The sequence below is a fragment of the Caretta caretta genome, chromosome 2, assembly GCF_965140235.1.
Source record: "Caretta caretta isolate rCarCar2 chromosome 2, rCarCar1.hap1, whole genome shotgun sequence".
In the NCBI taxonomy this organism is placed as follows: domain Eukaryota; kingdom Metazoa; phylum Chordata; order Testudines; family Cheloniidae; genus Caretta; species Caretta caretta.
Genome location: NC_134207.1, coordinates 237,056,281 through 237,081,469, shown reverse-complemented (window position 1 = coordinate 237,081,469; position 25,189 = coordinate 237,056,281). Strand labels below are relative to the sequence as shown.

At 42.8% G+C, this 25,189-nt stretch overlaps 1 protein-coding gene across 8 annotated transcripts in view; it reads right to left on the bottom strand.

The window, feature by feature from the left end:
* The window catches only part of ACBD5 (acyl-CoA binding domain containing 5), a 53,246-nt gene that overhangs the window by 12,188 nt on the left and 15,869 nt on the right, over nucleotides 1–25,189 (bottom strand). For 7 of the 8 annotated variants that reach the window (XM_048837820.2, XM_075125933.1, XM_048837821.2 and 4 more), the window contains 3 exons: nucleotides 6,572–6,715; nucleotides 5,478–5,687; nucleotides 436–542 (listed from right to left, as the gene is read on the bottom strand). In XM_048837820.2, coding sequence (XP_048693777.1) covers nucleotides 436–542; nucleotides 5,478–5,687; nucleotides 6,572–6,715 — 461 coding nt within the window. Of the gene's footprint in view, nucleotides 1–435; nucleotides 543–5,477; nucleotides 5,688–6,571; nucleotides 6,716–14,966; nucleotides 15,139–25,189 lie in introns of those variants that run through there. The other variant, XM_075125935.1, reaches the window with a different exon arrangement.

Here is a 25,189-nt window from a genome sequence, read left to right as displayed (position 1 = left end):
GATCCGTAAGAACCAATTAGAGAGGAATGTGGTGCAGTGGTTAGGGTGCTAGCCTGAAATTTGGAAGACCCTGGTTCAATTTCTTGTTCTACTACAGTCTCACTGTATGAGCTTGGGCAAGTTTCTCTGTATCTCAATTCCTCATTTATAAAATTCAGATAATAGTGCTTCCCTACCTCACAGGGTATTGTGAGGCACTCAGATAGTATGGTAAATGGGGGTCATTTAATTTAGGTAAGGAAAGACTATAACATTTATTTAATTATTCATTTGTAATCAAAAAGGAAGCTCTCACATTTTCACAGTACAGCATTAAGTAATCCAGGCACATCTTCTGTTGTTCCTGTTTATATAAACAGAAGTTGTGAAACTCATTACATTCCACTTTAAAAATTTGCCCATTAGTATGAAACTTCAGGGTTGTTTTTTTTTTACCTCTTCTTGTCCAAATTGTTCCATAGAATCACAGAAAACTTCACTATCAGAATCACTCGTCAAGTGCTGAATTCCTGAGACCTCTTCAACACTGTCTTCATTTGCACCTATACGTAATTGATACACACCCAAACAATAAATACAATTAGGCCAATTCTGACAAAGAATAAGGAAATGACAATATTCAAGTGAGCTACACTTGACACCATTTTGAATGTGGTAATCTTGCACCATAGATTAAAGATTAAGAATAGGAGTTACATAGTTACAGGTTATAAAACTACTTTTATTGAGGAGAAAAAGATAAGTTCAATAACTGGATGCTGCTTCTTTGAGTAGATGCAGCTGTGTATTCCACTTAGGTGTGTGCACATTGGGGCTGGAGAATTTTACACAGCAGTACCGGTAGATGGATGGTGCTAGCTTCTCGTGGCCATAGCCCCTCCCCTGACTAGATGAGGTGGCTCTTCCCTGACCCCCACACCCCCCTCATTTCCTTCTTACTGCCCGTGGCTGGAGTCAAGGCTGTGAGGTTTTCAACCTCACAATCCTCTGTTCAGTGACTTCTTTTCCTAGTAGTATATAGTTTATTAGTAATCCTAGTATAGGATTAGACTTAGTGTTACTTGTAGTTCTAGTGTTCCCTCATGATACCCTCACCAGGGTTTAAACATGGTCTGTTGTGTGTGTGTGGGCAATCCCCAGTAATGAGTCAGTGATGCTTGCTGTGCCTAGGTGAAACCCACATCAAGGAGTGGTGTTCAATTTGCACATTGTTCACGAAGCAGACTCAAGTGGTGAGGAATCTTCATCTGAAGCAGCACCTGCTCAAACAGGCCATGCAACCTGCTTTGGCACTGAGCCCCTCGTTGGATCACAGGTTGCCCTCTAGTTTGGAGAATGCTGCCACCGCGTCCTGGAGCTGGCACCTCTCTCAAGAGATAGGAGTCATTCCCCATCGAGTTTGCCAAGGACAAAGTCACATAAGACTGTCCAAGTCCACTCCAGGTCCCATGAGGACAAGTCTTCCTCCTCCAGAAGGAGCATGGATCGGCACAGGTTGAATGGTGGTTCATGGGATGGAGCATCAGCCACTCCCCAGCACCATGCAGGGAGGTCGGTCAGAGATCCTATACCTTGACTCCGGTTCTGGCCCTCAAGCATCTGCTGAGTCCAGTACTGACGAGGGTGATGCCAGCACCGGCTGCTTCCCCTCCGGTGGCATATCAGGCAGAAGTGGGTGTCCTCTGCCTTTCTGTCCCAACTTCTCTCTTGGTCCAGAACTTTTTCAGGGCTGTGTCCTTTATAGCCCTGTTGGCTGGGCAGGCTGCTGAACCTATGGGTCTGTCAGCGATGCACCCCGATGTTTCCCTAACACACTCAATGGAAATGGGGCCAGTACCAGAGTTCGCACAAGGGACCTCCTCAGCACCAGGGTACTTCTTCAGCACCCCCATGGCTGGCACTGCCAAAGTTGCTGTGGCGGCAGTCACCGCCCTCCACTTTGCCACCGTCAGTTAGCATCGATACCGATGTTGACTTCGGGGTCAACATTGCTCCCAGCACCGGAAACAATGGAGGCATACTCAGTGCCAGCATTACTGTTTCCACCATCAGCACCAGCCCCCTCGTTCTGGGCTACAGAAAAGTCAGACCGGCTACTCGCATCCTTTGGGCTGGCCCCACCATAATCCGCCGAAGGCTGGGACTCCTTGGCGTCCGAGTCAGGATCTTACTCCTCCCACTTTCCACCGGCTGAGCGAGGGCTGTTCATGGAACACTATGGGTACCAGGACTGGTGCTCCTCTCGTGGTTGGGACAGAGGCCCTGGCCTGGCACCTACAGGCCACCAATACCTTATTCATAACAGTGGCCTTCATGGAATCCGTGGGCCACTCCTCAGTCATGGAGGTCCTACTCCTTATCCAGCTCAATGCCAAGATCGCTGACCAGGTCTGTAGTTGCGACTGGTGATCTGCCACAGGTTCAGGTACTGGCGAACCTTCCCCTGAAAGAACCTCGAGAATCATCCCACCCAGGCTCAGTCCTGAAGCAGGATCGGCTCTGGCAGCGTTAACACAGTCAAGATGTGGCAGTTTTGCATCAAGGAGAGTATCATGCCGATAGCCAACCACTTGCCTGGAGTTCAGAATCATCTTGCAGACTATCTCAGCAGGAATTTTTCCCTGAGTCACGTGTGGTCCCTCAAGACAAGCATCCTCCAGACTATCTTCCTAACCAGGAGGATTCCGATGATCAACCTATATGCTAAAAGGGACAACAGGAAATGTCACCTGTTCTGCTCTTGAGGAGGCCTCAGTCCAAGCTCCCTGTCCTACGCCTTCCATCTCTAAGCTGGCAAGCGGCTCCCTTCTATGCCTTTCCCTTGATCCCAATCATTCCACAGGTCATCCTAAAGTGGAAGGTGGACAGGAGCCTCCCTGTCCTACACCTTCCATCTCTAAGCTAATCCTCATTGCCCTGGCATGTCCAAGGCAGTGCTGGTTCTCCAACTTTCTTGTGCTATCAGTTCAGTCTCCCATCCCTTCCTCTCTATCACAACCTACTCATTCAGAATCAGAGCCCACGTTGCACCCCATACTCAGCTCCCTGCATCTCACAGCCTAGCTGCTGCATGGCTGAATAAGGATGAAGAGCAGTGTTTAGCAACTGTTCAGCAGGTTCTACTGAACAATAGGAAGCCCTCTACCAGGACAGTCTATTCGGCAAAATGGAAACAGTTTTCCATGTGGTCACTGACATGCAGAATTCAACCAAAGCTGGCTTTCATCCAGGACATCTTGGAGTACCTGCTGCACCCTCAATTGTCAGGACTTGTGCTTCATTCATTGAAAGTGTATCTGGCAGTAATATTGCCATTTTATCCCCCTATTCAGGGGAGATCAGTCTGCTCCAATCCCATGGTAGTAAAATTCTTAATGGAGCTTCTTTGCCTGTATTCTCCGGTCCAAGAGCCAGTTCCTCTGTGGGACCTGAACACGGTCCTAGCGGCACTGATAGGACCTCCATTTGAGCCCCTAGCATCTTGTCCCTTTCTGCTCTTGTGTCAAAAAGCTGCATTCCTGGTAGAAATAACATTCACAAGGAAAGTGTGAAAGTTGCAGGTTCTGATGGCAGGGCCCCCTTACACACAATTCTCCAAAGACAAGGTGACTTTACGATACATCCACATTTTTTGTCTAACATGGTTTCTCAATTTCATTTGAGCCAGGCGGTATAATTACCTTTGTTCTTTCTTAAGCTGCATTCACTGCTGGAGGACAGCATCTCCATACATTAGATATCAGGTGATGTCTAGCCTTCTATCTGGACAGAACTAAACTATTTTGTGCTTTGCCTCACCTGTTTGTGTCATACGCAGATAATATGAAGTGTCAAGTGGTCTCCTCACAGACAAACTCTAGATGACTGCATATGAAATAGCTTCAACTTCTTTCCCTCAGCAGGCGCAAGCTTATTCAGTGAGAGCACAAGCAATGTCAATAGCATTCCTCAGTGACTTTTCCATATTGGACATTTGTAAGGCTGCTACATGGTCATCCATCCATTTATAAACCGTTATGCCATTACTGATTCTTCCAGGGTGGATGCAACATTCGGAAGGGTGGTCCTACAGTCCTTGTTCTGTGCCCTGCCTCTGGGGCGGGAGGAAGAAAGGCCGTACTGCTTGTGAGTCACCTAAGTGGAATATGCGGTTGCATCTACTCAAAGAAGAAGAAACATGAAAAATTTGCATCTACTTAAAGAAACTGTAACCATGATTCTCCAAGATGTGATGCAGATGTAAATGGAGAAGCACATTAAGCTTTTATGGGGCCCTGGGCCAGAGAAAGTGGGGACCCCTCCCCACCCCTTTCGCCTGCAGTCCCTCCAACCCTCTTGCAAGGGAAATGGGATTGGGGCATGGGGGCTTGCCCCACTCCGCCCACCCAGCACTCCTGCCGCAGAGCAGGGTCGGGGTGCAGAGGCTTCCAGAGCGCCAGGTGGGCGAAGGGGGACAAGCTTCCGCGCCCTGACCCCCCAACTGGAGTACCGGGCATGCAGGGAGGCAAGCCTCCACACCTCAACCCCACTCTCCGGCAGGAGCGCGAGGTGGGCAGGCAGACAGGGGCAAGCCCTTGCGCCCCAACCCTGCTCCTTGGCAGGAGTGCCGGGCAGGTGGAGCGGGTCAGAGTGCCCATTTTTCTGGGAGTCCCCCAATTGGCCAGGGCCCCTGGGCATGGGTCCCATTGGCCCAGTGGCTAATCCGCTAATGTGTGTATTCTATAACCCACGCTCCATCCCCGCTGCATCAGAGTCTCATCTCCAGACGTTCAGTATGAAGGAACTGAGTGGGGCTTGGGGCAGCACCAACTCATATAGCTAGGGGAGGGTCTACTGGTCACAAGGTGCAAGTGCTACTCCTCTACAGGTCCAGTTACATAAATTCTCTGGCTCCAGCCCGCACACACCTAAGTGGAATACACGTATGCATCACATCTCGAAGAACCACAGTTACAGTTATTAACCATTTCATTCCTGTTCTAGAACAAAGGGTTTAATTCTTTGTAGTTTACTTCACTCCCTTTCCCAAACACATTGTAGAGCAGTATTTCAGTCTGAAGTTGTTGATTTGTCTCCAGGGTAAAATTTAAGTTAGCCATTTAAACATTTGAGTTCATAGACACAGTCTTTGGAAGTTATAATATAGATCTCAGTGATTTTCATCCTGTTACTTCTTAGGTTCAAATTCAAATAGCATTTCAACATATATGAAATTTTTAAAACAAAAACAAATCTAATCAAGTTTCTGAAAGTAAAAATAGTTTTGGGCCTCCCAGTCTCTGGAATCATCTCTTTTTCTATTACAGATCTTCAGGGGAAAAAGTGTATATAAACCTGTATTCTAATTTTAATCACATTTAATTTTCTTTCTTAAAAATTCTGTGGTTAAAGGGCACCAGCTGCAGCTCTCCAAATCCCTGAAGTAAGCTTTGCTCAGAGAATATGCAAATAACAATGTACTCATGTGAGGACAATACCTTGGTGAACACTGTTATTAGTTTTTCCCGTTAGTTCTAGACTTTGCTCCACTTTCTTTATTTCTTCCTCCACATTTAAGCCATTCAGGGCAGCTTTAGTCTGGATGCCATTCTGCATTTCTGGAATAAAGTTGTCCTTATAACAGCCGTTAGTGACAATACTTTCCAAATCCTTAGCTGCTGCTGAGTCCTGCTTTACATTCTTATAGTCTGTGAAAGAACAAGGAAACCTTGCAAATAAAAAGCCATGTGACTTATGGTGCAAAACACATTTCTCCAGACAGTTGACTTTCCGATCTGCTGTGTATATCTTATATGGTCTGAATCTGATTTAGATTACATTTTTACTTGGAGTTAGGTTCACAGGGTTAGTTCTGCACCTTTAAATAAAATAAGCTTAAATACAAAAAAAATCCTAAACTTTCATTCTACATAGCAAGCAAAACAGGTATTTTTAAATATAAAAGTAGCAAATCCACTGTAGCCCTCATCAGTTAGTAAAACTAAGAGGATTATTAGTTTTCTCATAGAAAAAAATATTAATGGCTAAGTTCTAAATGCATAGTTTTTCTTGGTTTTCATATGAGACCTGTATTTTCCTAAAATCCCCACAAACGCACACAAAGTCCTCACTGAAAAACTTTCCTTTTATCTTTCATTGAAGAAAAGGAAGAAATAGGATTTTTAATTCTGTGGTTGTATCCCATGCGCCTACATGCACTCACAGCCACCCACAAGATAAACAGGTCCTAAACATAAAACAGAATAACTATACACAGCCCACCTTAGGCCCTGATCTTGTAAGCTGTTATGTGCAGAGACACCCCTAATGAAATTAATGAGGCTCTCTATATATGCAGGGCTCTGCTTGTATGAAACAGGTTTTAGGGTTGTTGTCCTTAGTCCTTCACCTGGTAATTCAGGTTGAAAGGTGATCCCATTCTTCATATGTATTTTTCTGTGCACTTTGTATAAAACAAAATAAATTTACTGATGTATCTCACACATGACATTCAAGATTTACAGCCATTTAGGGGAGCAATACAGCCCTTTGTGTTGGAAAAGGTATAATAGTTCAGGACAAGAAACTACACCTTTTTCACTTCGTCGTATTTCTTTTTCCTCTTCTTCCTCTTCATGACCCTCTTCCTCTTCCGATTCTGCTCCACTGTCACTGCTCTCAGCTTTACCATTCACAGCCTTTGAATTTGGTGTGGAAGTCATAACATTACCAAGGTCTAAAAACAAATGTTAAAAAGACAAGAATTTTAGTATTTATTTTAAAGCCACAATTTAGAAGTGTTATTTAATAGCTATTTATAGAATTTTCAGACTAGAACATTTCTCCAATATGCTCAATTTAATTCTATCTTATTTCATTTTTTAAATTATCATCCTCCTTACTGTCACTCACCACACAACATCTGTGTGTAACTGCAGATGAATTGCTTCCTCTGAATCAGATCAAAAACAGTATAGGAACTAACTAGCAAAAAACACTATTCTTGCTATGCTGCTAACATCAAAGACGTGGAAAATATTACCCCGTTTATAGCACTACAGTAGTAACACTATAGGGAAGACTGAGATGGCCATTCTGTTCTAAGCCTATGCGTCTATATTTCTCTAAAAGTTCCTGTTGGGTTTAAATGTCTCAAATTTTCTCTCAGCTCAAAAGTGAATTTTGAAAAAAAGTTTTGTAAAACCCCATTCACTCCTGTGAGTAGTATAAATGTGAAGAGGATACAGTTTTTAACATTTATTTTGGCATTCTAACACAAATGGCTTATCCTTACTACTTCAGCTCTACTATACAATAAAGTGAGACATCAGTGAAATCAAGTGCCTTTCAACTGTTTGAAGAAAATTCACTTAAGGAAGTGTTCTCTTTGAAAGATGATATAGTAGGCATTATTTTTCTTTAGTGATTTAAACAGACACCAGTTGTGGTCTTTAGACTTGCATTCACATGCTAACATCTATCTGGAGAAGTGTACATGAAAATAAATAGAGGTACACTGATTTCTATGATTAGATGCTGAAACAAACATACAGTGCACTTGTTGGAATGTCGAATTAAACACAGATTTTAAAAAGCAAACCTCACTGAAATAAACATTTCAATACGGCCAAGGCTATGGATATAAAATTGATCTCCACACCTCCCATCATTTGAAGGATCATATATTAAAATAAACATGTTTATTTTAATGTGCAATCAATTGGGTATTCTCTTTTAAAAACAACAGGAAAGTCAATTGAGAATATTCTCTCAATTCTACCACACTGGACATATATATTAAGACATACATTGATGAAGGGCAATAAAAGTACAAAATAATAAGGGGACAGAGTTACAGTGCAACCCTTAAACTTTTTAACTTAATATTAAGGTTGAATTCTTGTCTGTTTTAACTGTCAGCCTTATCACTGTATTAGCGCAGTTTTTACATTAACTTTGTCCGAACAATGAAGGATTAATTCTTAAATTTGGGTTGCATAATAATATACAATCATATTAGACATACTAAACCTGCTCTAATATTTTCTTTGCTGCAATGTAATTTAGCATTCAGAGTTTTCTACATAAACTAACCTTCGGGTGAGGAGGGAGGCAGGCAGGCTGGCTAGCCACACTCCTCTAGTTTCAAGAAACTATGGCCTAATTTGATCACTGTCAAGAGTATGAGTGAACATATGATCTCTTGCTCCCCATATTCCTATTCAACAAAACTTGCTTGTAAGGAAACCTGTTTTGCAAAATGGAAAGTCCCAGCATTTTCCCAATATATTATTGAGGAATTGTGCCCCATTTACAGTGAAGTACAACTGAGGATATTTTATTTTGGGGCAGGGGAGATGGGGAGGCTAATGATGACATTTCTCAGGTTCCCGGCAACATGAACAGCAGCAAAAGGCAGGGAAGCTTTCCTGCTACCACCTTTCCCCGTGAAATAAAAAGGTGCAACCAAGTACCCTGCCCAGTCATGTGGGATCTAAACAGGGAATACAAGGAAAGGAGGTGGCTCCATGCACCATGTTTTTGTTGAGAGCAGGAGAGGGAGAACTAAAATCTGGAACCTTTGAACTATACCCAGATTGCTGTAAGCCATAACCTCACCATAAGTGCATTCTATGGTATTTACTCTTTTCTTTTTGTACTGTAGAGGCTTGCCGTAATTAAGCACACACTCTCCTCACTGAGCTCTAACCCCAGCCAGAACAAATACTAAGGAGACCGTAACCATTTGGGATGAGGTTAATTTGGGCAGTATGTTATCAAAGTTGGAATTAGGGAAGGGCACTAGGGGTAATAGCTCTACTCTTATGAAAAGTGCTATGGAATATCTGAATGATCAGGGCCTTTGTTTACTTCTCACCCAAAAGGTCACGTCCAGCAGCATAGTGCTCCCGAAGATCATTCTGAGGCATCCATTCAATGCTGAACCAGAGGAAGAGCACCACACGTGATAGCTGGTCATCACCAATACTTCTGTGGTACCCTTGCTTTGCATGCTTTTCATCACAGGTGTCCCACCAATGTCCTGACCAGGTTCAACACTATTTAACTTAATATGTCTCACAAGATCAGAGCCCAAAGTAGTATGGCTGCTAGCATCCTCCTCCTTATCCTGTACCAGCACCAGTGGAACACTACTAACTTTGTACATGACAGATTGACGAATATAATGCTATTCAGTACCACTAGTCAGAACCACTGGACGGTATCCGGGGCTCACATGCCATAAGAGGGTTCTGGCTACCTTTTGAGGAATGTGCTTTTATAGTAGAGGGGGGAGTGGCAGAAAGCTTTTTAAACTTGTAGGTCACTTTGTGCTAATTTTGAATCCCCCCCCCACTTTTCCATTCTCATTACCCCCATCAGACTGCAGGACTGAAATGGAGGAAAGAAAAAGGCACATCTTGCCAAACTTCCTGAGCCCTATACATTCTTCTGTCAGCTATACAAATCACTAAAGCAATTTTGGAAGAGTAATACACTAGGCACATTCCTAACAGGAACCCCATTATGCTGCTGTTTTGGGATGGTGACACATACCAGGATTCTGGCTTAGCATGGGCAGTGTCCTCTTATCAAGAGGACCTGGTATACCTTTGTTCACATCCCATCCTCTGGGTTTTTCCACGCATCATTTCAAAAAGCTTAAATAAAATCCTTTGTCTTCTAGATTGGTACAAGTTTCTCTCATGAAACTATAACAGTCATAAAGATTGTTGGAAACCCATCAATGGCAGTTTGTGTAATACTGCACATGCTCATTATCATTACCTTCACTAATAACTGGCTGTGTAGATCCCACACCTTAGATGACAGTGGTTATTTTATCCCCTTGGGAGAGGCCATAAAATATCTTATGCTTCCTCATACTATAGCACCGGGATGTTAAATAATCTTTGATATGCTAAGTTAAGTGGCCTGCAGTCATACCACCTTGTGAAGTAACTCCCTCCGCTCTTCAAAGCTAAGCAGGTTCAGGCCAGTTCAATTCTTAGATGGCAGACCTCAAACAAACACCCAAATGCTGCAGGATGTGATCTTGGTAATTGAGTATGTGGTATTTTTTTCTGACCTTTTGCAATCATTACAGATCACATAGCACTTTGCTTCTGAAAATGAATGCTTAATGGTAGTGTCCTGGTTCACTTCCAAGCTACACAATTACATTTTGCCAACTTAAATTCTCTCTGCATTGCTTACAGAATTGTTTGCTTCCTTTCATGAACAGCTGCATCCTTCTACTGTCTTTCAATGAAGGGTGGAGTGATTACAGTGTCTATCACTTCTCATGAGATGTTGTGAAGCTTAGATAATCTTTGTAAGGCCCATTGATCTTTGGATGAAAAGCATATAAAAAGGTCAAAGTAATATTATTTGTGCAGTCCATGGCACAGGAACAATTGAAAATTTGATATAATAGATGATGGTGTCAGAGTGGTACCTCAGCATGTTGTCAGAATGCAACTCAATCTCCTTCAAGCTCTCCTAATACAAAGTGCAACTTACTACTGCAAAGGAAATTTTCATGGTTGTGCTCTCTGCCCAACATATGCACAGTGTAGCAGCTGGCTGTGCAATCATCTCCTCTACTTATTGCAATTATCACCACAAATAAATAAGAGACCAAGAGAGGATTCTATCAAACAGAGACGGAACAAACCATTTGGACCTCTATTTTTACATTTACCAGTGTTTTATCCACTCGTTTTAGATGTGGCTTTACATTAACCAGAAGTGCCTTCAACACTTCCCCTGTAGAATTTATCCCAAAGGCTGCTGGATCTTCTTGACAGTAAGATTTCCCCAGTATTCACCCTAATTTTTCCCTTTTCTAATTTATTCTTCCTAATCTTAGTTATACCTTATAACAGTGGTTTTCAAACTGCGGGTCACGACCCAGTACTGGGTCACGGAATGTAAGGCACTGGGTCACGGCGACTCTGGTCAGCACCGCCAACCAGACTATTAAAAGTCCTGTCAGAGGTGCTGCCTGGCTAAGGCAGGCTAGTCTCTACCTGTTCTGACGCTGTGCTGCGCCCTGGAAGCGGTCAGCAGCACGTTTGGCTCCTAGGTGGGGGGAGGGGGTCACAGGGCTCCAGGCGCTGCCCCTGCCCCAAGGACCAGCTCCGCAATCCTGGGAGCTGGGAGGGCAGTGCCTGCAGACGAGAGTCGCACAGAGCCGCTTGCACACCTTCACTTAGGAGCCAGACCTGCTGCTGGCCATTTCCAGGGCGCAGCGTGGTCCGCGGTGCCAGGACAGGCAGGAAGCCGGCCTCTGCACCACCACTGACTGGGAGCCACCCAAGGTAACCCCATGCCCCACCCCATGCCCCACTCCCCTGCCCCAGCCCTGAGCTCCCACAAACCGAGCTCCTTCCTGCACCCCAAACCCCTCATCCCCAGCCCCACCTCAGAGCCCTGACCCCCTTCTGCACTCTAACCCCCTGCCCCAGCCCAGAGCCCCCTCCCACACCCTGAACCCCTCATTCCCAGCCCCATGCCGCAGACCTCACCCCCCACACTCCAGCCCTAAGCCCCTCCCACACCCCTCATCCCCAGGTCTATTGGGTCGTAGGCATCAACAATTTTCTTCAGCTGGGTCGCCAGAAAAAAAAGTTGGAAAACCACTGCCTTATAATATAGTAAATAATCACTCTCCCTCCCTGATGTTTATACCCTTGAAATCTTTGGAGACTAATCCTGTCCACACTCCTCCTGCACCTGAGGCACATCCAGAGCTGTTCTTATACTACAAAAAAAAAAAAAAGTTCTTATCTGAATTCCAAACAGCTATTTGGTCAATCACATTGATGTCTTTTTAGTCACTGGTTTTGAGCATCCACAAACAGCTTTTTGTTGGTATGAATCCTGTAGGAATGGCTGTTTGTTATACAAATACCTGTACGGATATGCAACAAAGCTATTCAGAGGCAATAGCTGAGTCTGTATCACCTTTGTGCTTTTAGTCTCACCAAGTGCAGAGAATAGGGACACCCACTCCTCCCTTACCTGTGCCATTCCCTCCTCACAGAAAGGCACTTGGACTTTCAGAAATGTCCCCCTCCCCCAATCCCATGGATGGCAAACTAGCACCAAGTAGGTACCTAAAATCCCTTCTGGGTGGGAAAGATGTGATCTGTGTCTGGAAGGTCCACTGCACCCAGGTGGGCGGGAGGGGGGGAGCCACAATTGCACTCCATGTTTTGCACCAGAAAAACTAAGGAATGAGGGGAAAGAGAGAAAGTCTGTTTTAAAGCCACAGAAAACTGGATCCCTGGGTCACCTATACCCCAGGCACTTCAATCTACAATGACTGAGTAGCCTGTATCAAAAGTTGCTCCCCCTGCACTAGGTGAACAAAGCTATCCCAGGCTTACTAGCTAAAGGGCTTTTTAAAATGCCTAGATTAATCACAGCCTCATGGGTTACACGGATGATTTCTTTTCCATACATATTTGAGGCCCCGATTAGAGTCATGTTTTTGCTTCTACAATAAGGCTTATGTGCATGAAGCACTTTACCCCATGCTGATTGGATACATTTCCAACACCAATCAAAGAGAGAACTACCTACATCTGTTCTTTTCTATTGCCTATTCTATATAGACCATTTTACTGTTTTGTCTTTTTTGCTGTCCTTCATAAGCACAGCCTTTAAAGAAACCTATGCTTTCACATCATGATACGAGAGCTAATTAAGTACAAACCTGATCTGTAAACTGTAATGCTCTGCACATATATTATACAGCATATGCACAGGTTCACTAAACCTCCTTTATTAATGTTAGATGAAGGGGCTTCTGACTCTCAGCCTTTCTTGTAGTGGATAGAACAGCTGGTTCTAGACAGAGAATCTTGGGCCAGTGACTGATTATTAACAATGACACTAATTGTTTACTCAGTACACCCTGAAGCAGAAAACAGCCAGGCAACTGAGGCAAGAAAAAGGAAAACATTAGGCTTTTCTTTTAAACATTTAAATAAGGCAAGAGAAAGGAGGAGGAATGAAATTTTCCTCTTCGCACTTTCTCCAAAGCGGTTTATTTTTATATTTTAACATATTGTTATAGCACCAACACAGTGTGAGCAGTGAAATATTCTCTAATACTGCACAAGAGAATTGGAGAGTGTGTGAGGGAGTGCTCAGTTTCTCAGGTCTTATTACACTGGAGCCATTGTGGTTGAAGCTTCATCAGTGCAACCTCCAAGTGCAGACAAGCAAGCTGAGATTTGCACCACTGGTGCCCAAAACTGGGATATACCCTTCTGACTTCCACTAATCATGCCTTTAATCCTTTGTTTTGTAAGAAGCTCATCCTGCAGAGAGTAACAGTATAATACTGGAAGGTTTTAATTCACATATTAAATGCTAACTGCCTTCCTACTACTACCCCTGACAAAACATACTGAATATAACTCTAAATTGTAAGAGGAAACTGAGGTTCAAAGACATCCCTCATCCACCAATCCTAAATTTTTATTCCCCCTCTGAATGTGGTACTCTGCTTTGGTGCAGTTTCCCATCCAAACCACCCTGCTAAAGCATCTATAAACTCTACGGTAACACAGATTGCAATTTCTCTCATCTGCTGGTAAAGCCTTAGATACTATAAATACTTCTTTCTTGGGTTATAGTGTCAGGGTTCCTTCCCCACTCTGAACTCTAGGGTACAGATGTGGGGACCCGTATGAAAAACCCCCTAAGCTTATTTTTACCAGCTTAGGTTAAAATCTGGTATGCTGCCACCACTAAGCAATTTAACAAAGAATCAGGGAAGAGATCACTTGGAGACATCTCCCAAAATATCCCCCCAAGCCCTTACACCCCCTTTCCTGGGGAGGCTTGAGAATAAACATGCGCACAAACCAGCCTCGGATTTTTAAGACCCAAAAAACCCAATCAGATTCTTAAAAAACAGAACTTTATTGGAAGAACAAAAAAAGATAAGAGAACAACTCTGTAAGATCAGAATGGAAGATAATCTTAGCGGCAGTCAGATTCAAAACATAGAGAATCCCTCTAGGCAAAACCTTAAATTACAAAAAGACACAAAAACAGGAATACACATTTCCTCCAGCACAGCGAATTTCACAAGCCAAAACAAAGAAAACCTAACGTATTTTCTAGCTAGATTACTTACTAACTTTACAGGAGTTGGAGGGCTTGCATCCTTGATCTGTTCCCGGCAAAGGTATCACACAGACAGACAAAAGCCTCCCCCTACCCATTTGAAAGTATCTTGTTCCCCCATTGGTCATTTCTTGGTCAGATGATAGCCAGGTTACCTGAGCTTCTTAACCCTTTACAGGTAAGAGGATTTTATAGTACTGTATCAGAGCTTCTTAACCCCTTCCCTTTACATTTATGACATAGGGTTATCATAAAAATCCGAAGAAAACAATTATAAACAAGCATGTTTGATGGCAAACACTGCAGAAATAAATCAAACATAAAACAAAGAAGAGGATGTTTCACAATAAAGCAAGCTGGGGAAAGTGTGACACTGAAAGCACAAATACAAATAAAGACTGGTGCAACTGACATGAAAGGCTTTCTGAAAAATGCAACTACTTAAAAGCAAACAATTATTACTACCTTCTGAAAGCAAGTTTCGTTAGAAAAAAGGTAAATAAATGTTATGAGAAGAAAATTATTTTTTTCAAGTGGGATTTCTCTTCCAGGCTTGCCTATGTACACATTTCTGCACCAACAGCTGTCTTCCAGCCAGAGATATGGTCTCCAAGCATACCCATGACTTCAGTGAATACTATTATTACTATAGCACCTAGGATCTTTAAAGCCTAAATACTGAATGAAATGTAGGAAGATAGCTGAGAAAATAGCTTTACAGCCACCACTGTAGTTACATCAATGCAAATTTCTGGTACAGGCAAGGGTAGCTGTGATTTACACCAGTGTTCCCAGAAACTTGGGTATATTGCAACAGTTCAAATCATGACTTCCCTTACCTACAGTAGGAGCTTGTATTGGTGCAGCTATGTCAATGGTTGGAATCTGGACAAATTCCCACAAAGACAAGTACTCTTCAGGTTGACAGGGCCGAACGGTAGTACAGTGGTACCATGTTCTGCTTCTAAGGGGAGCGTAAAGGTGAGTGCGCTTCATGATCTTATACAACCATGTGGTCCACAACCTCTAGCAGCACTGAAGTCCACACCTAATTTTCATATAGGTTTATACGGCATTTTAATTAATGTAAAGGCACACAGTTATTTTTAATTTATAAAGCACTGTAAGTGTACAAAAATAGCATTTTAAACAGACAGTGTGTTGCAGGGTACAGAGAAAATTCTATCAATCAGGAGACTGCTTCACAGAAGCTAATTTCTTGAGGGTCTGGCTAAATCTTTGAGGTGGCTATGAACATTATGAAATTGAGCTGATTAGGTGACTGCTGTTTGGATTTATTCAGATTAACGATATGAAGTCTTGTTCACAAATAAGTAGTCTCAAAGAAGGTTATAGTAATGAGTTAGCTTTGTAACTCTGGACATCTGTCACTTGCCCAGCATTTACAGAAAATTGAAAAAAAAATTTTCATGAAACCTGGATCAGATCACTGTAACTGAATCAATCCTAGCTAATCTTTGACTTCAGTTTCTTCAGCCTCAGTTGGAAGAGAATCTTTAAAAAACTTGATCTCTTTTGTCCTTCTGAAAGTCTCTGAACCATTGATCAATGTTATTTTAACACTAGAACATAGTAATGGCCATATTGGGTCACAATCAATGGTCCTTCTAGCCCAGCATCCTGCCTTCCGACAGTGGCCAATGCCAGATGCTTCAGAGGGAACTAACAGAACAGGCCAATTATTGCATGATCCATCCCGTCGTCCAGTCCCAGCATCTGGCAGTCAGAGGCTTAGGGACACCCAGAGCCTGGGGTTGCATTCCTGACCATCTTGGCCAATAGCCATTGATGGCCCTACCCTTCCATGAACTTACCTAATTCTTCTTTGCACTCAGTTATACTTTTGTCCTTCATAACATCCCCTGGCAACAAGTTCCACAAGTTGACAGTGCATTGTATGAAGAAGTGCTTCCTTTTCTTTGTTTTAAACCTGCTGCCTATTAATTTAATTGGGTGACCCCTTGTTCTTGTGTTATGTGAAGGGGTACTTCCTTATCCACTTTCTCCACATCATGCATGACTTTATAGAAACTTCTTGATCTATTCAGCATAGGGCTGACTGTCACATTTTTTGAGCATTTGTTCGGAAGTCAGAAAATAGAAAAAGTCATTTATCTGAAGTAGCAATATTGCAGCTAAAAACAAAGAGGTCCTTCACCAATGTTCTGCCCTCTGCTGCTACAGCAGCTGCAAGCATAGTTGCTCACTCTCTTTTAAAACCCTAACAGCTGCAAGCAAAGGGTTTACATTCTTCTTTGAAGTTTAGCGTTTTTATATAACTGAAAATATTTTTGTGGACTGTTGATAGTCAAGAAGTGACTTAATACTTGCAGAGGAAGGAATACTCAGAGCCCTGCAGAGTTTGCGGCAGAATGAGCCTTCAACATAAACAAACTTCCCAGGATAAATGTTGCTTTGACTCCTTGATCTGTTCAGACTATCTACCACAGAGGTAGATACTCTCTACCTCAAAGTCTGATTGTCTACTCACCTCCCACTACCCACTCTGGCTGGTATTCCACTTCTCCAGAGGTAAAGGGTACTAGCCCAAGGCTGTGGATTGTATTCCACAGACCTAATAGACTATCTTCTGTGTGGTCTGTCTAAATATATTAGATAAATGTTGATTAACTATACTACTACTGGTCATTTAAACAAATAGCTAGTTTCAGGCTTCAGAGTTAACTCTTCAGTTAGATGTGAGGAGGGAGTTCACACAGTTCAGAATCCTGTGTACAGTAAGACAGTACTGCAGCAGTTTACATTTGGAAAGTTTCCTTTGCAAGTACAGGGAGCAGAAACTTCAATAGAAAAAAAAAGTCAAAAGCTTAAACTCTGCAGTAACAGGGGCCATCAATGAGCTACAGGAAACACCCTGGCAAGCCAAAGTTGTGGACCATGATTCTGCTGCAATCTTTCACTAATTCAAGAGTTACATTGATGTGCCTTTGACGGAGACATGTCCAGTTTTTAGGTAAAGATAACTGCCTTAGTACTGAGATTAAATGTTGCATCTAGCTAGGTGAAGATAACTACCCCAGTTTGTATTTCTAAGTTTATTTCTAGGTAGTTCCTGTAGCTTTGAGTACAGGAATTACAATTCCCAGGATGCATTGGGGACAGGGAAGACCAGAAGGAGAAAGAGGAGAAGAAAGGAAGAATGTGAGCTCTGTGAAAGAATGAGGGGAATAAACCTTACCTTTGCTGTTATCATAGAACCACAGAGTTAGAAGGGACAACAAGGGTCATCTAATCTAACTCCCTGCCAAGATGTTGGATTTGTTGAGTCTAAACCATTGAAGACAAATGGCTATCCAGCTTCCTTTTGAAAACCTCCAGCAAAGGAGCTTCTACAACCTCCTTAGGCAATCTGTGCCACTGTCCTTCTGTTCTTACAGTTAGAAAGATTTTCCCTGAGATTTAATCTAAAACTGTGATGCTGTAGTTTGAACCCATTGCCTCTTGTGGCAAGAGAGAACGACTTTTTTCCGTCTTTTTTTATGGCAGCCTTTCAAGTATTTGAAGATTGCTACCATGTCCCCCTCTCAATCTCCTCTTTTCCAAACGAAACGTACCCAGTTCCTTCAGCCTTTGCTCATACGGCTTACATTCCATCCCTTTGATCATTTTTGTCACTTGCCTCTGGATCCTTTCCAGTTTCTCCACATCCTTTCTATACAATGGTGACCAAAACTGGACACAGTACTCCAGTTGAGGCCTGACCAGTGCCAAGTAGAGCGGTACTATTGCCTCCAATGACTTGCATGCTATTCCTTGCTAATGCCTAAAATTGCATTTGCTTTTTTTGCAATAGCATCGCATTGCTGATTCGTGTTGAGGTTGTGATCTATCACAATTCCCAGATCCTTCTCAGCAGTGCTACTGCCAAACCAGTTATCCCCCATTTTGTATGTGTGCATTTGGTTTTTCTTCCCTGAGTGTAGAACTTATATTTGTCTTTACTGAATTTCATTTTGTTGACTATAACCCTGTTCTTTAATTTATCAAGATCCCTCTGAATTTTAGCTCTATCGTAGAATCAGAGAATATCAGGGTTGGAAGGGACCTCAGGAGGTCATCTAGTCCAACCCCCTGGTCAAAGCAGGACCAATCCCCAATTAAATCATCCCAGCCAGGGCTTTGTCAAGCCTGACCTTAAAAACCTCAAAGGAAGGAGATTCCACCACCTCCCTAGATAACGCATTCCAGTGCTTCACCACCCTCCTAGTGAAAAAGTTTTTCCTAATATCCAACCTAAACCTCCCCCACTGCAACTTGAGACCATTACTCCTTGCTCGGTCATCTGCTACCACTGAGAACAGTCTAGAGCCATCCTCTTTGGAACCCCCTTTCAGGTAGTTGAAAGCAGCTATCAAATCCCCCCTCATTCTTCTCTTCCACAGACTAAACAATCCCAATTCCTTCAGCCTCTCCTCATAAGTCATGTGTTCCAGTCCCCTAATCATTTTTGTTGCCCTCTGCTGGACGTTTTCCAATTTTTCCACACCCTTCTTGTAGTGTGGGGCCCAAAACTGGACACAGTACTCCAGATGAGGCCTCACCAACGTCAAATAGAGGGGAACGATCACGTCCCTCGATCTGCTGGCAATGCCCCTACTTATACATCCCAAAATGCCATTGGCCTTCTTGGCAACAACAGCATACTGTTGACTCATATCGAGCTTCTCGTCCACTGTAACCCCTAGGTCCTTTTCTGCAGAACTGCTGCCTAGCCATTCGGTCCCTTCTAAGTGTCGGCAAACCCCCCTAAGCTGTGTGTCATCTGCAAATTTCTCAGTATGCTCTGCATTCCTACATTCTGGTCATTAATAAAGATGTTAAACAACACTGGGCCCAGAACAGATCCCTGTGGAATCCCACTTGAAACCTCCCTCTAATCGGACATCATTCCATTAACAGTTACTCTTTGTTTGCAATTGTTTAACCAATTATGTACTGAGCTTCCTGAGTTTTTCTCAAAGAGGTTCAAGTACAAAAGAAACTGGCGATGAGCATAGAAGAACCACAGATAAACAGAACTCTAATTCAGGGGTCAGCAACTTGCGGCACGCAAGATTATTTTGAGTGGCACTCACACTGCCCGGGTCCCGGCCAATGGTCGCGGGGGTTCTGCTGCCAGCCCGGGGTCCTACTGCTGGCCCCCTGCCACCCAGAGTTCCATCTGCCAGCCCCCATTCAGCCAGCTGCCGGTCCCAGGTCCCGGCCGCTCTGCTGCCATCCTCGGGTCCCAGCCGCCAGCCTGGGGCTCTGCAGCCACCCCCAGCTGTGGCCCACTGGCCCCAGCCTGGGGCAGTGAGGGGTGCAGACAGGGGCAAGAGGAGGCACAGCTCAGCACGCCCACCTTAAAAATTGTTCCAGCACCACTGTACTGGGATATTTTTAAGTCCCGATTTGCTGCTTACATCATTATCATGTCACATGGAACAGCACGTTGCGTTTAACGTTGTGCGTGCCATCTGTCGTGATTTTTCTCCCCACTGTAAGTTGAGGTGCACATCTGACAAAATGTCAGCTCCTAAGAAAGCAAAGTTAGATGTCCTTTCACTTCACAGAACATTTGGTGGCTAAGTTGTGGCAAGGTTTTGGTGCACTTTGTATACTGTTTTGATGCGATTAAGGCCTTTTTGTCAGAAAAAGGACAAAACTACCCTGAACTGGATGACGACAAATGGCTGTGTAAGCTCATGTTTCTAACTGACATCACCACTCACCTAATCAAACTCAATCTCCATCTCCAGGGTGCAGGGCAAACGGTTCTGGATCTTTACGAAATCCTGGAAGGCATTTGTTGTAAAACTAGAAGTCTTTTCTCGGGATATTCGAACATCAACTTTCTGCTACTTCCAACACATAAAAGAGCTATCGACATGTTGCACTGTCAGTGTCAATGAGATTGGAATGTACATGTAAGAACTGGAATCAGAATTTTCTGACAGATTTCAAGATTTCCAGCAATTTGGCCCAATGCTTTTGTTTCCAATTAAACCTGAAAAGTTCAACGAAAGCGACTCGGATTTGTCTGTATTTCAGTGGATGGGTGTTGAAGATTTTGAAATGAAGCTCATTCAGTTAAAAAGCTCAGAATTGTGGGTATCAAAGTTTGGAGATCTGCAGAGTGCACTTAAAGCTACTGAGAGAGCTCATGGGGCCTCTATTCTGACCTGCTGGACATCCCTGACAGTGAAATTTAACTGTTTGAAGAAAATTGCGTTTGCAATGCTTTCAGCATTTGGATCCATATACCTGTGTGAACAGGTATTTTCACACATGAAATCTGTCCTCTGTCCCTCTTGGAGCTGGTTAACAACTGATCACTCAGAAACCTGTGTGCAGCTTAAACTATCCAAATACGTGCCAGACATTGGAAAACTCAGCAAGGAAAAGCAAGGGCAAGGATCACACTAAATTGATAAGATCTGCATTTTAATTTAATTTTAAATGAAGCTTCTTAAACATTTAAAAAACCTTATTTACTTTAGATCCAACAATAGTTTAGTTATATATTATAGAGAGACCCCTTCTAAAAACATTAAAATGTATTACTGGCACTCGAAACCTTAAATTAGAGTGAATAAATAAAGACTTGGCACACCACTTCTGATAGGTTGCCAACCCCTGCTCTAATTTATCCAAATGCCTCATGATTCCCTGCTGCTCTGAGATGCTGTTGCTGCTCCCAGGGAAACTCCACCGGCCTGTAGCCTGCTACTGTCTGCAACTTGCTGAAAAGACAAATTTAAAGGGGCAGTGTCTATTTTTTCATAGTCCTCATTTTTCACAGCTAAAGCATTCCTCTGCAGTTCTGAATACCCCAGCTGCACCAAGAACAAGTACAGGTCCAGTCAACCATTTCTGTGACCAGCATTTCTTACCAACAAATTCTTCTCCATGTTCCTTGCTCAATCACTTGACGTCTCCAACTTGCCTCCACCACACTTATTACCATGACACAAGTTTCACCTCCACCATTCTTCATGCGTATCCCAAAAGATCCTCTGCTCCCATGGAAACAATGGAAGTCTTACTTCAGCAAGCAACTTCTACTTACGTTCCAGAAAAGCGGAAAGGCTTACTGCTTTATTGCCTTGGTCCTGATGGGCAACAAATCTTCAAGCATCTCCCTCCTCTTACTGACATACTGCAAGATGTGACTCCATATGATGCTGCTCTCTGAGCCCTGGATGATCATTTTAATCTTCTACTAAATGTGGTTGAATGCTTCAAGTTCTATTCCCGAGTACAGATACCTCACGAGCCCATCAACAACTATGTAACTGCATTACATGAGCTGAATGCAACCTGTGAATTTGCCAGTTTTACAGATGAAATAATCAGAGACCAAATTGTCATGAAGATGAACAGTTCCAAATTCAAGAACAACTCCCCATGATAAAAGGGAACCACAGAAATTGCCTGACAAGCGAAGAGCACCATACATCATGCTATATCACTTTCCATGACGCCAGATGTCTTCCAGCCTGCAGAGGTTAATGCAGTCCAAGATGACAGTATGGAAAGCTCCTTAGTCTACACTCTCAGTGCCTTTTGCCCTCCCACACGCCACATTGCTACCAATGCTACAGGTGTGGTGACCCTGGTCAGAGGCAGATTTTCAGGGCTATTCTGCCAAGAAGTAAGGATGCAAGAAGTACAACAACAACAAAAAGACATTTTTCTAAAGTCTGCTGACGATGTTGTATCTAGAGTTCTCACAGATGAAGATGACGGCAAACTGAATCCCAAGGATGTTTTGAATGTGACAGGAGATCATCACACCAATCCACATTGAGTTGCTGGCCATGTAATGATGACGTTAGTGGATTCTGGTTTGCCTTCTACTGTAGTTCCCAACCAATTCTGCAATGTGCTTTGTGCCAGCTCCCAACCCATGCTGCATTCTCCAGACACATACCCCAGAGGGTATGGTGGATCTCCCATCCACATCAATGGCTATTTTACAACTATCCTTGAGTACAAAGGCCATAATGCACAAGGGAAAAAAAAATCTATGTACCCCAAAAGGGAGTTTCTATTTTAGGATGTAATCAAAGGGATCTTCAGATTATATTCGATCGAATAGTAGAGAACCTCTCCTGCAAACTGAGGATAGGCTACAACCAGAAATCATCTCTGACTTTCTAGAAGTTTTCACCGATACCAAAGATGTTCCCAAAAAGCTCAAGCACAAGATCCTGCTAAAAAAACAATGCAATGTTTACGCAGCATAAAGTGCTAAACATACCAATTGCACAGAGACAACCAAAGAGGAAATTTCAAAACTATGTAAAGCAGATATCGCTGAACTAGTTGATTTATCAGAATGGGTTTCTCTTCATTCTCAAGAGGAAACCTAATGGTGCTATCTGCATATTTGTGGATTTGATAGATCTAAACTTCAACACTGTTCCAGATTGTCATCCTCTGCCCAACCTTGGGTGAAATGCTGCTCAACTTAAAGGAGGCAAGAGTCTTTGTAACCCTTGATTTATTCTTAGCTTACCACCAGATCCCCTTAACGGAAGAATCCCACATGTACACATCTTTCATCACTCCAGAAGGTCCGTTCCAATTCTAAAAGATGCCACTTGGATTAGCCTCTGCAGCATCTGTATTCCAGAGAATGATGCATTGGATCTCTGGAGAAACAAGGGACGTTACTTTCAAGATGATATTGTAATGTATGGCAAAGATGAATCCAAACAGGATCTCATCCTAAACAAGGTTATAGAAAAACTTCAATGACATGGACTTACCATCAACAAGAAGAAAAGTCAATTCCGTACCGACTTAGTGAAATAACTAGGACATACAACCAAAACCACACCATGTGAAAGCCATCTGTGATATAACAGAGCCAAACAATAAGGACAAACTTTAATCCGTCTTGGATTGTGTCAATGCTATTCGAAGTCTATACAGCAATTTGCTATGAAAGTAGTTCCTTTGTATCATCTCCTAAAAAAGGATGTTATGTTTGAATGGGATGAAGTATGCAAGAACAGCTTTAAACAAGATCAAACATGCAATTTCAACCAGGCCAACTCCAAGACCCTTTGATTCTGAGAAGCAAACGATTGTCACAACAGATGCTTGTGAGTATGGTCTTGAGCCACATCTTATCATGAGGATGCAATAGAGAAAGATGAATGGATTGTCACTGCACAAATCTCAAGGAATGATCACAGTCTCAGAGTGAGCAACAGCCATGAGAGAAGACAAGGCACTTTAGGACCTAAAGACTTCCATAGTCAATGGATGGCTTTACAGGAGGATGACATCAGAACACTGACAACCATGTAGAAACATATCACATGAGTTGCCCCTTATAAATTAATAGATTTTGAGAATTTACCATCATTTGTGCCTATACTTCTGAAAGAATGACTGATTCTCCCGACACATGAAGGAAACCTGGGAATGAGTACAACCAAAAGACAACTGCAACACGACTTCTGGTGGCCAGGGATGGATGAGCACCTTGAGGAAATAATCAAGAATTGCATGGCTTGTGCTAGTAGTGATAAGTCACAGAAACCTTCAGCATCCCTCTCACACCAGTTGACTATCCTAACTGTCCATGGGAGAAACCAGCTCGACATAATGGGATCATCTGAAGATTACCCTGTTATGCAAAGGTTTGCCATAGTAATGGTAGACTATCATTCAAAGCAGCTGGAAGTTACATTCACTGGAATGGTTACTACTGAAACAGCAGTTAAGTTCATGTGATCAGTCTTTAGCCAAGAAGGATTTCCCAAGGAATTGATAATTGACAACAGAATACAATTAACCTGCTGAAATGCAACACTACTTCAGTAGCAATAGTATCAAGCGCAAAATAGTTTTTTTATACCAGCGGAGAATTAATGGTGTAGTTGAGAGAATGAACAGACTGGTTAAAGAAAGTCTTTAATTTACCAGTTTGCAAATGAGACCGTGGAAAAAAACTTTATGTGAAACACTGTTTGCTTACAGGACCACTACACACTCAACAGGAGTATCACCCTTCAAACTGTTAGAGGATGTAAGGCCAATACGTGACTTACTATCTGTCAAATGCTTATATAGTCTCCTTTTTCAACCAAACCTTCAGGTGAAACTATTCATGAATGTTTTAAGAACAAAAAGGAGAAATACAGACAGTATGTAGATCATAAGAAAGGTGCTAAACCTCACAAGCTTTAAATTGAAAATTTTGTTCATGTGAAGCTGCCATGCAGAGTCAAAAAAGGGCATTCAAGACATTCATGTCATCTGCAGCTAACAGAAATCTGAGGAGATTCCGCTGTATAAAGAAATGGAACATTTCAAGATTATCCACAGCTCATCAGCTAGCCGCTGACGAAGAGAATCACAATTTCCACCTTGGACCAGAGAGCATCAATGACACAGATAGCGATGATGGATAATCTATACTAGTAGGAATTGCTCCCTCACCTAGTCTCATTCCTGCCTCTCCGGGTATTAGAGGTGTAAGACAAAGGAGACTGCCAAAAAGGTTGGAAAACTTTGTTACTGGACTTAAGTGATGGCTTGGATGCGACTGTTGAAAGTTTTACAATGATTATTCTAAAGGGAATTGTGTATTGTAGCTATCTAGGTGCACATAGCAACCCCAGATTGTGTGTGTAAATTTTGTTCCTAGTGGGTCCTATAACCTTGAGTCCAGGAACTACAATTCCCAGGATGCATGGGAGGAGAGCGAGAAGTGGAAGAAGATGGAAAGACAGAAAGAATGTGAGACTGGTGAAAGAGTGAGGGGAATAAACCTTACCTTTGCTGTTATCAAGCTTCCTGAGTTTTCCTCAAAGGGGAACAGTGCAAAAATTAATATGGAGGAAAAATGGAGTGGGGGGGGACTCAAAGAAGGCAGAGTGGCCCAAAGGATAAAACACTGGATTAGGATTATTAGAAGAATAGTATTGTAAGTACTAATTGGTATTTATAGCTTATTACTAAAATATTAATTTCTTCAGTGGACTGGGGTGGGAGTGAGGGAAGGATTTCTTCACATCCCCAA